The 17468-nt window shown below is 32.4% G+C and overlaps 1 protein-coding gene across 3 annotated transcripts; it reads right to left on the reverse strand.

Annotated features, from left to right (window-relative positions):
• Positions 1–7025: 7025 nt before the first annotated feature.
• On the reverse strand, positions 7026–15872 carry LOC131841269 (zinc finger protein on ecdysone puffs). Of its 3 annotated transcripts, none has more exons than XM_059189553.1 (11): positions 15674–15872; positions 15125–15433; positions 14128–14291; positions 12375–12630; positions 11693–11960; positions 11130–11263; positions 10200–10354; positions 9528–9693; positions 8975–9110; positions 8403–8498; positions 7026–8134 (listed from the first exon to the last, which is right to left on the reverse strand). In XM_059189553.1, the coding sequence occupies exons 2-11, from the start codon at positions 15425–15427 to the stop codon at positions 7944–7946; spliced, it is 1869 nt and encodes a 622-aa protein (XP_059045536.1). In that variant the 5' UTR covers positions 15428–15433; positions 15674–15872; the 3' UTR covers positions 7026–7943. The 3 variants fall into 3 exon arrangements, with proteins under 3 accessions (XP_059045536.1, XP_059045535.1, XP_059045537.1); XM_059189552.1 differs by having other exon boundaries at positions 12375–12633; XM_059189554.1 differs by lacking the exons at positions 14128–14291; positions 15674–15872 and having other exon boundaries at positions 15125–15250.
• Between the last annotated feature and the right edge of the window lie 1596 nt (positions 15873–17468).

A 17468-nucleotide genomic window follows, 5' to 3' on the forward strand; every position in this document is an offset into this window, starting at 1 on the left:
CAATGAAACCTTAGTAAAAATGCCATTTCACTGAGTAGCTTGCTCTTTGTTACATTAAACTTTTTATAAGCTTCGCCCAAAAGCTCATCGAATTATTGACATAATACAGGAGTGTTATATTGTATGTATATCTTTATTATAATTGAAGCATTTTTTTGTGACCACTACGGATGCTAAAACTATTATGTCGCTAAATTCGGTGATATATCTAAGTATGTGAATCTAAAATAGTCCGTAACACTCCAAGCTAATTTTACTGTGCCTATAGTTTTTGGCAATGTCGAATGAAATTTAAGAAAACCTATCTAATATTCCCTTCATTTAAACGGGATATACCTATGTAGGTATATGCCGTTATGTAGATATTGGTATAGGTATATCTATAGACATTTACGTAGACTTGTTCATATAATTTTTTATAATTGTTCATATAATTATAACACTTCTCTTATAAAAATATGTATCAACGAATGTTTCGAATATTATATGTATGATGTTTTATAAACATATTATGGTGATTTAAAGTTGTTCTACGTAGATATATAGAATAGAATGGTGTACTTTTTAATTTAAAAAATAAATGGCTAACATATATAGACATAAGTCATTGCATTTGAGATGTGATGTTTGATTATGCGAGATGTGTACCTAATTAGGTAGTAATGTAGAAATGTGATAGGTGTCGCCCTCACATATTGTATAATACGTTGGAGAATTTTCTAAAGTTTATACCTAAGATAAGAGAAATTGCGAATAAGACCAAACCATAAAGCACAGCTTTAACGCAGGATGGATGAAGTGACGGCAGGTTACGGCGACGACGTGTTCTCTTTAAACTTAAAGGTAAAAACAAGACCATGATCCGGCCTGCTGTTTTGTATGGATCAGAGTGTTGGCCCGTAAAGGAGACGGATGAAAGACGACTGCATGCAACTGAAATGGGAATGTTGAGATGGATATGTAGTGTGACAAGTATGAATAATATAAAGAATGAATACATTACAGGAAGTATGAAAGTAGTTGAGATGTTGAAGTGTTCGAGAGGATAAGTGTGCGACATGTAATACCTACGTAAGAATGAAGATAATATTTCAAGGAAGGTGTTATATGTGAGTGAGAATGGTTATAAGTGATGAAAAAGTGATGGATGGACTGTGTGAAAGATGATATGATAAAAAAGGAAGTAAATAATGAAATGACTGCGAACAGGGATGAATGGAAGAGAAAATATATTACGCCGACCCCAAATAAATGGAATAAAGATGTAGCAGATAATGATATACCTAAGTTTTATATAAAGATTATAAACGGCTATATATCTATTATTATTTATGTAGGTGTAAACTTTACTTATTTATAATACGCCGAACGGCTTTTTTGCCCTTCGGAGATTCTTAGATAAACTGTTTAAATATCTTTTCGCCAATTAAAAATAAAATATCAATCGCATTATCTTCCTCAATTTTTTCCATTTTTGGACCGTACGGTAGTAAATAGTCCTCCGGTAATTATACTTACCTACCATAAAATAATGCTCTAGATCTGAGTTTTGTAATGTTATAATTATAATTGTGTACCTATACTGGCGCTGTTTTATAAAACTAGTACGTATTTTATATATTTAATAACATTTGATTCTGATTTATCTCAATGCCAGCGCCTAATTGCAGTAACATAACTTTTTAGCCTCTAAAATTAAAAACACATAAAAGATGAATTTACCCAAGAGTATGTAGTATGATTATTAACCGCGATGGGTGCAAGGGTATACTGCGTGGAGGTCAACCTAACCTGACAGATGTTTGCATTACTAACAATCGTCCCCGCTCCCTTCATAACGTTGCAGAAAGCAACAAGTGTTAGTACCATACCCCAAAAGACCTTGTAGAAGAAGATTTAGAAGACTCAAAATACCTATTACTCGAGTTAGTTTAACATATCCACGCTAAGCTAGAGTCATTGTTTGAAAACAAACAGCAATTTCAATACAAGGCGACAATACATTATAGGTAATTCTGTACATTAGATATATAAGCTTTTATATGCGTTAATATTCATCAGATATTATAGGTACTAGTTTTGTATTTAGGAGTTACTTTAATTTATATTAATGACTGTACCTAGTTAATGACCTCGTTGGTCTAATGGCTTAGTACCCAGTTTTAATTTCTATGGTCGCGGGTTCGATTCTGCACACGGTGCAAACGCTCAGAAATAAGGATTTGTATCAGTCTGGGTATTTTCTATGTAAATTAGGCATGTATTTAAAATATATATATAATAATTCCGTATCAATTGTCTAGTACCCATAACACAAGCTCAGCTTTACTTGGGACTAGTCCCGGCGCTGTGTGAATATGGATTATGATTATTATTATTGAAATTGAATATTAGTATATCCCTCTCATATACACATATGTATAAGAAAACTGTATGTGTAGGTAGCGATATATTTGTATTGTATTAATATATAAGTATGAAATAAGTTTTATATTGTTTTAAATATTATTACGAGGCAGTCTATAGTTCTTAAGTAAAAGTAAGCACTAAGCATAATGTACATGTACAATCGCCACAGAGCTATGACATGCTATAAGCATTTTCTGAAATGGCACATATAGGCTAAAATATTCCTTGCAGGATCTCTTCAATGGATTTCAAAGAATAGGTATAACTAGCGTAAAGCTTTTGTAAGTAATTTTTCACTATATATTTGAAGCAAACCGTCGTCTCTCTTAATAATTTGGTTTGTTATCACCGGCAGATATATATAAGTCAGAAATATAAATTACTTATGTCAAAATTAAAATTAAGTAAAGGGCTTTTTGGTGTCGGTGTCGGTCGGTGTCTTACATAGGTATTAGTTTTCGGTCTATGTTGGGGTAGCAACCATTAAGTCACGGCACTAACGCCCAACTGGCCAATCCATGACCATGATACCTATGTGTTTGTATGTTCTATGAACTAATAGAATTGTTGTATTTATATGCGACGAATACCGACTTACGACAGATGCCCACAAGTTGCCTGATAACTGAAAAATCATTCCTTAAAAATATTGAAATAATTTTAAAGTATCATGTATTCATTGTAGTATTTTGTTTATTGCGGCTGTGCTGTAAAAAGTTTCTATGACAATGTTCTTGACAGTTATAGATGTAGCTACATAATTTAGTTTTATTAATATTCATTAGTCAATAATTAGTAAGTAAATGTGTGTTTTTTAATTTTGTAAATATTTTAAATTACCCACAATCATACATTAACATTCCAAAATTGTAACTGCCAGTACCTATGTTAGAAACTTTAGAACTAGAATTATTGTATTATACTGGCGAATAACTTGACCGCTATTTTAATACCACGTGACCTATACAATTGTATAAAATCTACTGTGTAGGCTTCTTTCTCTATGATTTAATTCAAGTTATTTGTCGCGAATTGAATTATAAAAAATATATTGTGTATATTTTTATAAATTTCATTTTTATCTTAGAAATTAGATACATAACACATATATTACCAACCGACTACATTTTCTAACGATAATTTAAAAAGAAAATAAGACATGACGATTATTTCATCATCACTATAATTAGGTACTGCAAATATTCTATAAATTATTAATTGATGTGCTGTATGTAATCATATTATTGTATTGATGTATCTGTTATGCTCTTTGCTATGTCTTTGGACACAAAATGACAATAATAAATTATTGGAGGAATATTATGTTATTTTTCGTCTTCAAATTATCCCATCCTTAACATAACTAAAGTGGCTTACCAAATATTGTAAGCGGTGGAGACGGAAGCAGATACAGGTATTACACACTTGACACTGGAAGGGATCGGGCGAGTTGGTACACGACACGACACGAACACTTTAACCCTATTATTTACAATTTATAGAACACATATATGACACACATTTTTTTAGTTTTTTTGAGAGTGACAATAAACAAGGAGGGTAGCCCTAGTAACCACTCTAGTCATAGACTTTATACTAGCGCTATTCAACCTTAACAATCCTCTCTCACTGGCCCGAGAGTACCTACATACCAATGCAGGCTAATTTACTATATGACAACATCTACTATAAAAAAAGGCGTTTATGCCTTGATAATTTGAGAAAATGGGTAAAGTGACTAAGCGGTTTTGATATTTGACTTAATGTTATACACAGAAAACTTTCTGTCGACATATTTGATCGGTATTTATATGTTAATAATTATCCACTAACTTAAAGTAGCTACTAAAAAAATAATAATATATAATTTTGATATTATGATTTTTTGAAGCAGACGAGTCAGTTTCCCTCACATTCTCATTGTAGCGCAGTGGTTATCACCTCACCACTGTAGCGTTATATATATGACTACCTACCCATCCCGGCTTTGCATGCGTGTACATGTATTATATCTACCTACATATAAACCTTCCTCTTGAATCACTCTCTCTATTTAAAAAATACACCGCTTCAAAATCCGTTCCGTATTTTTAAAGATTTAAGCATACATAGACAGACAGCGACGGCGACTTTGTTTTATACTATGTCATAATAATGCGATGAGGTGTCGCTAATAATTTATTGTAGTATTTATGTAGGTAGTGAGTACCTATAGAGGTGAAATAATTGTACTATTTACTGTACATTAGTACATATATTTGATAGTTTGCTCCATGGCTTATTAATAACGCATAGATACATTTGACGAGGAATCGGGTCTAACACTGCCTGCTATAAGGAGCTCGTAGTTAGCTTCCTGAACTTATGTAAATATATATTATCAGTGGGCTAATTATGTAACACGATATGAAATTGTTTCTGTTGGAATGTAAATATATATTATCTGGAGGTGGCGTGCAGACACTAATTATAGATGGAACACGATATGAAATTGTTTCTGTTGGACGACGATTATGTCGAGAGGAACAGTCGTCAGGTTTTTAGCAGGTAGGAGTTAGTATCCATTCTTGGAAGGGAATGGTTCTCCATGATGGTTGACTAATGGAACTAGACTATATAACAAGTGAGGAGACATCATTTAAAGCCGTTAATTTGATATAGTGAAGTACATCTGGATATATACATTTTAAAAACAAATAAAATTTGTTTATTTCGGTAAAACTCGTCACAGATAGGTTCTTCTAAGAGGTATGGGCTTATTTTTTTATTTTGTATTGGCAACACTATAGATCATCTTATATATAAAATTCTCGTCACAGTTTTCGTTCCCATACTCCTCCGAAACGGCTTGACCGATTATCATGAAATTTTGTGAGCGTATTGAGTAGGTCTGAGAATCGGCCAACATCTATTTTTCATCCCCCTAAATGTTAGGGGTAGTCCACCCCTATTTTTTTTTATTTTAAGGCAAAACAACGTTTGCCGGGAAAGCTAGTATAATATTCCAGATTTTCGAGTTTCCAAATGGGCAATGCGACACTGACGTGTGATGTCACTGTAACGGACTAACATTAGACCGAACATGATCCTATTATTTATAAAGTATTAGCTGAATTTATATATTCAAATAGTATTAAAATTTAATGTAATGTGTTCCGTTTTGTATATATGTTATTTGTAAATATCATATCCTATATAATTTCCTAACCTAATCCTTATCCCTATACTATAAAATTTTCGTTGATAGATTTAAACTAATGACGTTTCCCCGTTTTGTTTTTCGCGAAATACCCTAAAATCGGGGTGAATGCCACAAGAAAAAAAAAACTTAACTGACTGTCACTGTCAGTCAAAGTTACTTAAAAAGTGTTTTTACTATTCGTGGTTTATTTCACTGAACAAGTAAACGTTTATCTATTTAACTAAAATGGTGAAACTTAGAAAAAATAAACTAAAAATTATAAATAAGATAGCTAAAAAGCATAACGCTTCTTCAAGTTCTAATACTCCAAACAAAGTTTTGAAAAAAAAATTAAATGCCGAGAAAAAAGTATCATTCCAGAAAGAAGTCTTAATAAAGGAGGCTGTGTCGGGGTCAACAAATGAAAAATTAGTCAAAAATGTTTCTCTGCAAGAAATGTTACTCAACGAGTTGTCCAAAAAACCAAAAGTTAAAAAATCGAAACCTCAGGGAGAAACATCTACACCCAAATTGAAGCCAGTAAAGAAACTAAAACAACGTCAAAAAATGAAAATTAACGACACTAACCTATTGCTAAGTCTTATGAAAAAAAAAGGTAAAATATAAGAATTAGTGTAAAATGTGTCTTTATTGTATAATACTTTATATCTTCAAAGCCAACAGAATCTCAAACAGAGGTTTTGAAAATGCACTTACCCTTTCTATTTCTAATATCCTTTTGTTTTCTATTTTCATAAAATACTTCTATATTATATGTAGAGTATCAATTTTGATTTGGCAAGAGATGTTGACATTTTAACATAAAGGAGATACTGTAAGTTATTAAGTAAGAATCAAGTGCTTTTATAATTATTATTAATTTATTTAACATACTGTGAGGTATTTAGGAATATTGTAAAGCCAGAAGTTCATTTTCATGAAAAATTTGAATAGATCAATTTGGCTTACTAAAATGATCATTATCAATTCTGGTAATACTAATAAAAATAAGTTTATTAAGTCCTTACATATGATTTTACTTGCAACCTGAATAAAAAACTTTTTATGGATACCTTTTATTACTACATTAGTTATAATATTTTATAATTTAACATCATGTTACTTAAAAATATTTGATATTCTAAAAGTATTATGCATCAAGTAGGATTACAAAATTCAAACCACTTAATTAAGAGTTAAAATCTGTATAGGTATATAATTATTACAATTTATTTCTTATGGCGGCTTGTATAATAGTACTATTACACAAGCCACTTAAGAAATAAATATAACAACCTATACAGATTCACCATTTCTTTTACCACATTGATGTATTTTTTTTATTTATAGATACTGTCTAAAGTACCTGCAACATTATTTTTATAGATAGCAGGTAAACAATATTGACATTTAGTATTTAACATTCACATATTAATATATATATAAGATTTATAGTAATGATGAATCACAAAATATTTATCAATATTTGTGTATATATTCTATTTTGAGTGTACCTACAGTATAACCCTATCGACATTTATAGAATCCACTTGTTTAGTACATATTCGGCAAATTGAGGTTTTTATAAATTTACAAGTTCAGATTATTCTTTATTCAAATAAAATTTAAATAAGCACTTTAGTAATAGACATATACATTTTATTCTACTGAAAAAGCAAAAATAAATCATTGTTTATGACAGCATATTACGGCTGGATAAGGATTTGTATTGCCTTTAAAATATATTTTTTTTATTATTAATATAATTAAAACACAGCATTATTTTTTTTTTTTATTATGATTCAGTATTGAATTTATTACATTTATTTGATTAAACAATTTGTAAATTGAACCAGTTTCAACTGAGAAACTGATACACCACAATGTAATTCACTTTGTTCACACAGAAACTAATATATTCTTATACATTATACCTTCAGTAAAGGTAAAACTTATTATGTAACAAACAATAATGTAGAACAATAAGTACTCTATATATACCTACAAGTATAGGGACTTTAATAGTGCTAACTACATTTGACTCCACTAGCCATACAAATTGAAATGAGAGAAATATATCTATTAAAGTAGATATTAACCTTCTTATGAATGAACATGCTACTTGCGATGAGCCTATTGAAGCTTGAACTAGTAATATGAAAGACAGCTAAAATACTTGCAATAGGTCAAATGGATTGTTATTTAGTAATTTTTATTAATAATACATTTCTTAGCATGGAATTATACTAAGTCAAGCATGGCTGTTTGGGAAATAAGCATTATCCTTTTACCTTTTTAAAGGTCATACAATAAATAGTGACAAAGTGGATTAGAGTGTTTGTGGTTTGTGCAATTAGTAGCGACCACGAGGGCGGCCTCTGCCCCTACCGCGACCACTACGCGGTGAGTTCCTTGTTCCGGTCGTGGGTGCTGGGGTATCGGGCGCGGGAGAAGACTCCTTTGCTACCTCTTCTACCTTTTCCGATTCTGCTTCTTGTTCTCCCTCAGAAACCTTGACTTTGTTTACGTCGTTTTCGGAAGCATCTGAGACAAAAACGCGTAATCAATATATGGCCTTAGATATACAAATAACACTGTATTTTATGTTTACATGACATTAATAAATTATAAAAATTTTGCGTGAAATGTATTGTGGTGCTTACTAAGTATACTTTAATATATACTGTTAAATATAGAAATGCAAGCCTGTTTTTTTTTCAAGTTTGTTGCAACATTCTGGCACATTTTATTATTAGTAACAATAAAGGCAGAAATAGTTAAGGAGGTATAATTTATTGAAAAATATACTTACTTTGCTCATCAGTAAGTATCTCGTCAATAGAGCGCTCCCAGTCTTCCAAATCTTCAGGAGGCGGTACATCGGCCTCGACAGTGCTCTGTGGTTCCGCTGTATAAAATCACACAAGTTATCATATGTAGAAAAATATGTTTCACAAGATTTAGCTTAAAAAAGTAAGGGCTATTTGCTCTTAAAAAATATAGTCTTTTGGACTGAATAGTAATAATAAGAGGAACATGGATATCCCATACGCTGGCTATTGATAAGCAGCACCGTGTCACAGGTATAGTACAGTGGAATAGAATAGAAAATAATTTATTCAAATAAACTTAATTTAAGCACTTTTGAATAGTCATAACAAATATTTCTTATCTACAGCTCATTCGGAAAGCAGTCTCCTCAAAAGAAGAACGAGCAAGAAACTTGTGTATTGCTCTTTTAAATAATCCTTGTAAGTTTACATTTACAAGTCGAAATGTGTGAATATAAACTACCAACCAGCATTAATTTATTAGGGTCAAATATAAATATACAATAAGATTAAATCGGTCCTAGTGAAAAGAAGAATAAAAATAAACAGTAACCTTTTATAGTCACATTCTCATGCCCATTCTCAATATCATCCTCATTCTGCTCATCGTGGTCGGGGGTCGTCTTGCGCCGTTTCCAGTTTCCAGACTCCTCACAGTTCAGCGGTCTCTTGAACCTTTCCTGGGTTTGCTGTAAAAGATTTGTTTGTAACACTTAAAAAAATAACAGGATACAACAATCTTAAGATAAGTTGTACAATGGCAGACTTATCCCAAATGACGGATATTTTCGAGTCATCCTTTAAATGACGAAAAGAATTATGGAGTTGTGGAAATAGCTTTATACATGACGAATTCTAACTTGAATAATTAAGATAAAACTGTTTTGAGTTACTATTAAAACACAGAGATTAATAATTTCATTACGATAGGGAGAATCCATGAAACTGAACCAGTTGGAAAACAAATATAATACATTTAATAATTATTAAGTTGTCAGACGTCATCATTGCGATTCTTTTGAAAAGGTTTTAATTTTATGAATTTTATCATTGGCTTTTAATTGGTCTCTGCTGTTATTTTAGTATATCACACAACAATGGCATACCTGATTACCAGACTTGTCAGTGAGCAGACGCAGGAAGAGCTGGTGGTGTCGCCAGGTACGCAGGTGTACGTCGGCCGTTTCCTGACTGTCGAGCAATTTCCGGCACAGCCGACACTGAACGCATCGGAACTCTGTCAGGAAGGAGCGGCCCACTCCGCGGTCCGTGCTGATAAGTTATATTGGTTTAGTAATTTATCACTCCAGATCATTTGCGATAGGCCAAAATAAATCACATCCGGGAACACACTTACATACATAAAAACAACCTATCCATTACAAAATCAACGGCTATGAGTTGTTTTGAGTGATGTAAACAATACCATAATCCTGACAATATATTGTCAATACATTAAAGACCAGTAATTAAGTAATCATTACCAATCTTGGTACTGAACCCACTCATAAATCAAGTGCATTCAGTTTGACTTGCACAATTCATGATTTTAGCTAATAATAATGCTATCAATTATCATGATCCAAATGATCATTGATGACATATGTAGTCAGGTCATGTCTATAGAAGATGAACACCTAGAATATCCGATTATAGACATTTAGAACTTGTTAGAAGCAGATGTGCTTTATTTTATGATATTTAAGAAATGGCATAAATTAGAAGTGATGACAAACATTTACTTGATAAAGTTGTAAGGTAGATAAGGTTGTATATACCTGTAAGCCGGGAACATGTCTACAGTTGCATTGCTCAGATCATCGCCGTCATTATAATCCAGGATAGTATTCTCAGCATCCAGGTTCTCCTGTTTTGGCACCAATAGGGCGATCTGCTCCCCTTCTGTTGCATCTTTATTGGCTTCGGTGACCTCCTAAAAAGACAATATACAAAAAAAAAATAAACAAACTTCAGTACTTTCGTTTTCCTTTTTTTATGTAATTTTGACAGGGATTACGAAACGAGTATTTAAACGAACATTTGTTGGGACTTTAGCAACGTAAAATAAGGAAGAGTATCTTATATGGCCCCTGTTAATTTTTAGAATAAAATGTGACACATGATAACATAATGTCAATGTATGAGTCGAGTACATGTGTTAATATTCCAGAAGCCTAAGATGTCATGCCGGTATCCTGCAATTGCCCTACCTCATCCTACAAGTGATGAGACAGCTTTCTGAATGAGCGGTAGATTAAATAAAAATTGTTATGACTATTCAAAAATAATTGACTTTCTATTCTATTGACAATTAGCTCACAAAGCAAATTAGTGGCTTGAAATAAGCGAGACTAAAATACCCACGCCGATAACATTTTAGTCTGTCTCTGCTTTCCTATTACCTTATATTGATTCTATTAGCAACTGGAGGATTCCAGTACAGATTTATATAAGCTAGAAAAATCGAATTTCTATGACAGGAGTAATTTTTTGAGTACATTATGTTGATATAATTTAGTAAAGAAATATGATGCACTTTCTATCAACCTTTTAGAAATGATAGTAAGCAATAGCAAATAGAGAGTTTTGGCTATATTTTAGACATTTTTTACTTACGAACTATTAGAATGTCAGAGAAGACAAGTACTTTACATTTTAAGAGGAGCTATTTATTTGACTTATTGTCAATAGAAATTATATTTACATACTTGGTTCTCTCCATTCTTGTTCTCTTCAATTTTCTTAATTTGCTTGTCGTCGGAGGGCCCGTCGCCGCGACGCCAGCGCTGGCGGTCATCACGCAAGTACGATTGCTCCATTGATAGTGTCGATATCACCATTACTATGCCAATCATATATAGTTCTAAATTATAGGATTTAACAGTTTCATTTTTGAAGCACCTTTAGTATAGCTATTTAGTACACTAATAATAATGAGTTAGAAATAAACAAAATTATAATAAATTTGTATATGAATTCTGAAGAATATTTTGTACTATGAAGACAAAATTTCTAAATGTTACAGTGATTCAAAGATATATTAATATTTGATTGTAACCACTTGAAGTAGATGATCATCCTGATACTCATATACTAAAAATCCTAATTTTTTTTTTAATTTGATGATGATGATGGAATTGATTGAAAGAGATGATGACCACATTTCTAAAAATATCTCCACAGACGAGACTTGGTACAGCAGTATACAATTACACAAACATATTAAGACTTCAGTTGTTTAATAGAATTGAAGTAAAATCTAGATACATACCCTCAGGTTTGGGTTTAGACATGATCTCCTGCTTATCTTGCATGTTTTTCAGATGTTCTGCAGTTAGCCGGTGCTCATCAAGTTCCAAACGGGTCGGCATCTCCTTGTGGCAGGATGTGCAGGTTGGGTGAAGGTACTTCTTCAGTTTACGATGTCCAACGGTGGTGCGATGTATAGCACCATCCGCAGCATACATATCGCACATAGCACAGTAGAAGTCACGAGCTTGATGTTGGCCTGACTTGCGTGTACGTTTCATATCACGTATCTGTTGGTAGCGTTATTAATTTAACATATGCTATATTTTCAAAATCTAGACAAATCTCGTTGGTAAATAATATACAGAACTAGCTGCCCCGCTAAATGTCCCTGGACAATTCATACAGTGCCATCTAGTCTCAAGCTAAGCAGAGCTTGCTACTAGACAACTTGTAGAAATGCTTAGATACATTATGTAAATGTATTTAACATGCATTATATACGTAGAAAACACCCACACCAATACAAACAATCATAATCACGAATACAAACAATCATAATCACGAATACAAATGTTTGCACCAGCGACCATTAGATTAGATTTCGTATTTATTTTCCTACTATATAGCAGGTACTTCTATCACCCACAAAATTTCACATATAACATAACAACAACTGGGAAACATGAACAGCTTCAAATTACCTTGAACTCCTGCCTCATAGTGTCTGCAGTCAGCGCATAACTTTCAGCTGTCTTCTGCATCATAATAGCATGAGCCCTTCCACTCAGATGGTTCTCAAATGATCTTCCATCCCACATACTCTTGTTACAAATATGACACTTCAGCAATTGAGGATTAATTTCATCATATCGAGTTTTAGGCACATCCTTCTTGGTGTCTTCTTCCTTAATCTCAGGCTGCTCATTGCTGGTCCCCTCAGCCTGATCTTCTTGTTCACTGCTATGCACTTTGTGTGTTAAACATTTGAAAATACTAATTCTTAAGGTAAGGAAAGTGAATCTAAAAACAAACTACTATATGGCATGCCATATTTTTGTAGCTGAGTTTCATTAGAACATGGTGGCAAGTTAGTTTTTATAAGAATATATATATATATATTTGTCAACACATACTAAGTTGCAAATAAATATATTTAAAAATTAGCTGAGATGTAATATGGTAAAGTTTCTCTTTGAATAAGTCATGAAAGGTTGAGTTGCCGACTTATGTTATTAGTAAAAGTCATACAATTGTGGATAAAGTCTTGAAGTGAATTGGATTTAAAGTAGATTTAAAAAGTAAGTCATTATTAGAAAGACTAGTATGTAGTAGCGAAAAAATATTAATACAAAAAATTTGACGTACAGAAGCAGCTTAATTGTTTTGCATGAAAAAATATTTTTGATTTGATTTGATTCAAATAGAAGTCTAACTGTTAATTGTCGTCATAGTAATAGATATATTATATATAAACATTAAAATTAAAATTAAGAGATAGTTTTAGGACATGGCACTGCAGCATTTATATTCACATTGTATTAATATATATATATTTATATACCAATATAAATATTACAACTTATTAGATATAAAATAACACAAAAATAAATTCTGGCCAAATGAAATGCGGCTGTTCTATGACGGAAAAAAATTAACAACAGTAAGTACTATCCTAGGAGACAACGAAGTATTTTATTTTAGGTGGGAGTGTGAATTGAGTTTAGTTGTTACAATTATACCTGGATAGTAAAATAAAGAACTCTTTGTTCAAGAAAAAGAAAAGACATTGGTATTTAAGCATTTTTTTAATGGGAAAAGGATCAGGTCAGTTGTTGAATATCAATATGATGTAGTATGTGCAAAATATATGTCATTATATATAATTTCGATAACTGACACTACTATTTTTGATAATGTGGTAGATTATACAGTTATTTGATATTTTTTTATAGGAAAGATGTAAACATATTTGTCAATTTAAATATTAATGTTTATCTCTGCAATATTAATAAAATAGTTATATTTATAAAAAATGCATATTTTTTCACTTGTCTATTGATGCATGTATGCATGAGCATTCTCAATAGACTATACAGTATATTGTATGTTAATTTGTAAATATTTCATAAAACAATTTTTTATTGTTTTATACTATAAAAAATATATGAAAGTGAGCAAATAAACTAATCATAGTTTAACTGTTCACTCAATTCGAAGATATCTGAAATATTTAAGGTTTAGACACTAATAGACAGTCCTGTCTATGGTGAAGACACAGTTCAATTAAGTGTGGATCTTATGTGTTGGGCAGATTACGCCAATTTGGCTAAATAAAGGCCGGTGAACGTAAGATAATAATTATAATGTATTCAACAGAAATATATACACTGGGATGTTACCCCAGTAGTGGAATCAGAAAGTCGGCGTAACCACCGGAAGGAAACTGGTCCTTACCTCTCCTTGACAGGTTTAGCCTTAGAATCGGCATCCTTTTTCGGGGAGCTCTTGTTTTGTTGCCTTTGCCCATCATTGGGCCTGAATGGTTTACGATTGGTGTTGATACGCTCACCAGCACGATTGTAATTTCCCGTACGCCGGAAATTACCCTGATTGCCCATCTAAAGGGAATTGATCAGAAAAATGTTAGTATGAGTGCAGCTTCCGTGAGCCACACGAAGAATGCTGAAAATGAAAACTAGCAGTATATAGGCGGCTTCAGTAAAACACTAGCCAGTAAACATTTTGATCCATGTGTTACACACACATACACCAAAAGACAAACAGTTCTATAAATTGTACAACATGCATAAGAAACATGGTAGAATAGGTACTTAAAATATGAGAGTAATTCAAGGCATAGTTATACTACTGAAATGAGTACAAGATTAAAATTAAAATAATATGTGAGTAAATACAGTCACATGAGGTTGCATGAATTAGCCTCCACATGTGATCATTGAAACAACATACTTTATGTTGCTGGTCACAGGGCAATCAGCGAGTACCCGGACATTGGTCGGCTTGTACTCCCACTACCATGGTAATCCTGTGCCCTAGCTATTTATACACCCAAATTCATGGAACAAAATTTTGAGCCGGAAGAACTACAGATTACCATAGATAATACAAGAACTCCACAGGCAAAATTGACAGCTTTGGGGCCGATTCTGGAATATTATTCTACTGGGCTGATTCTCCAATATTAGTCCTAAATAAAGTTAAACTTTCACATGCATGCAATTATTTATAATTCCAGTGAGAATGTAGAGAAATCCTTTCTGAAAAAAGATATTGCAATCTGTTGAAGCATTTGCTGAGATCTACCAGAATAATTTTGTATTTAAATAAAGAATAGGAATCGGCCCCACTGTATGACCAATTATAATAAATAACACTTCATAGATGATTATTATCTATCTATAAAAGTATTGATAATTAGTAGTTTACTTACCCTATTCGGACCATAACCACGATCATACCGACCCATATTGGGGCTAAAGTCACGTCTTATGGGCATATCTAGTAGTGATGGGACAGGGTTTTGACGGGGTTGGAGGAGGTTAATGATGTTGCTGGCCAAAGCGAGGGTGGCTTCTGTGGAGCCCCCGGCGAGAGGCAGTAAGTTTGGAAGACCGCCCCCCGGACCTCCGCCTTGCCAAGGGGAGACGCCGCTGTTTCGGCCAAAGTTCTTGCCACGGTCATTACGCCCGAAGTCCATGCGACGACCGCCATTCTGAGGTCTCCGATTAGCCATTTGTAACTGATCAAAAAATTAACATGGATGACAACTGCCGGCACCGTTAATGATATTTTAGTTTTTTAAGTAAGATTATGTTTTTAGCCATAATATTTAGACTATGAAATAAAATTTGCGATAAACAATGCGTCGTTAAAAATCAAAGTGTAAATTACTACAAAGTAACGCATTATTGATTTTTCACACCGGTGTAGAGGTGGCAAATTAACGTAAATGTATATATAATATAATATTTTTACATACCCAAGTTACAAGAGAAACAGTAGAAATTAAGTTGAAATATAATTAAAAGTGAATGTGATATTCAAATGTAATATATAGTAAAATACTATAGATTTAAAATACTATAGAACAAATACAAAATGGATGAATTGAACTTTTTGAACGCTTTTATAGATCCACAAGCACAGAACACCAATATAGCAGCGGACAAGCCACAAACTAAATAGACTATAGGCCACAGATGAAAAATATGTAGACAGTATTGCCAGATAACCGTCTTTCTTTCCCCCCGTAATGACTATTTCCAAGGAAAAGGTACTTAAAATGTAAACTTATTATAAAGGACAACACAGTATAAATAATTTAACCTAATCCCATCAAAAACATTGATGGGATTCATTTAAATTAAATGTGAAATGATAGCCGAGTTTAATATTATGATATATGCCTTGATTGTTGACTTCTACGACAAAAGAAGTGAGATCTAAAGGGATGCCAAGTTCAATGGTATGTCCTGAAATGTATTTATAACAATATATAATATCATTTCTTCTTATAACTTAGGATAATATACTGTAGCCTAAGGTCTAACTTGGCTAGTTTTCATATACGAAATATACTGTAGCCTTCGCAAATTCTAAACATGTTACTTGTCGGTTCCTATTTTATTATTAGTAGTAACTAGCAATCGAAAGTAATAATTGGTATATGAGAACTGTCCAAGTTAGATCTTAGGCTACAGTTACAATTAGGGGTATCATTACTTTTTGTACATAAATTATACGAGGTACTTATTTATAACTAAATTAATACCAAATTATTTTTGATAAACTACTGTATTTTCGTATGTTTTCGGGGTATATGATATTCGACTATACTCTCAGTTATAAGTACGAGTATATTTTAGACAGAATCTAAATTATAGCAACTTGTGTTTACCGCTCAATGCAATATTTGAAGTTTGCTAGGTATCGACACTGATGTGAAGGGGTTAACGTAAATTGGTAAACATCGACGTTTTCATACAATATTACTTTCCGTCCAGTACAAGATGATCTCTGGTAGCCAGTGATGGATCAAAGTTAATTGGTAGCTATCGACGTTTTCATACAATATTACTTTCCGTCCAGTACAAGATGGACTATTTTTCATTCCAGGGATCAATGTTCATTGGTGGATATCGACGTTTTCATAGAATTTTAGTATTTGTCCAATATAAGTTGAAATAGAATCAATTAAAGTGAAAAATTGTAATAAAATGATAACAATTAACCAGTTTCAGATTTTTTTCCTTTATATTCACCTAATTACCTATCTGCATGCCAAATTTGAACTTCCTAGGTCATCTGGAAGTGGGTTATAATTTTGATCTATAGTTGATCAGTGATAAAAATGACGATATTTGGACGTTAATATCTAAATAACCGTTTGAGATATGTTTATGAAATTTGGAACACATATTTATCTCGCAAGTCTCAATATATGAACCAAATTTGACAGGTTTATGTGAAGGAGTTTTTGAGTTATGAGGGGGTCAAAAGTGGCTCCAAATGGTTCGTGTAAATATACACACGGTGCTGCTCGCCAGTTACTTGAAACTCGGCTTGACACGCTACCGCGTGTCTAGACTTAAGAACTAGTAACTAATATTTGGAGTTTTTTTTTATATATTTATAATTGTTTTTTTTTTGGAGTCCTTTTTTTACAGTTTCATTTATTTTTATAGATTTAGTTTTGTATATTCCACAAATCCTTAACCTGCATGAGTTTCCCGCATGGGTGTGTTTATTATGATTTTATGAATGAAATTATGTTG

The sequence above is a fragment of the Achroia grisella genome, unplaced genomic scaffold (assembly GCF_030625045.1).
Source record: "Achroia grisella isolate CSIRO2021 unplaced genomic scaffold, CSIRO_AGI_Agris_v1 utg1576, whole genome shotgun sequence".
NCBI lineage: Eukaryota > Metazoa > Arthropoda > Insecta > Lepidoptera > Pyralidae > Achroia > Achroia grisella.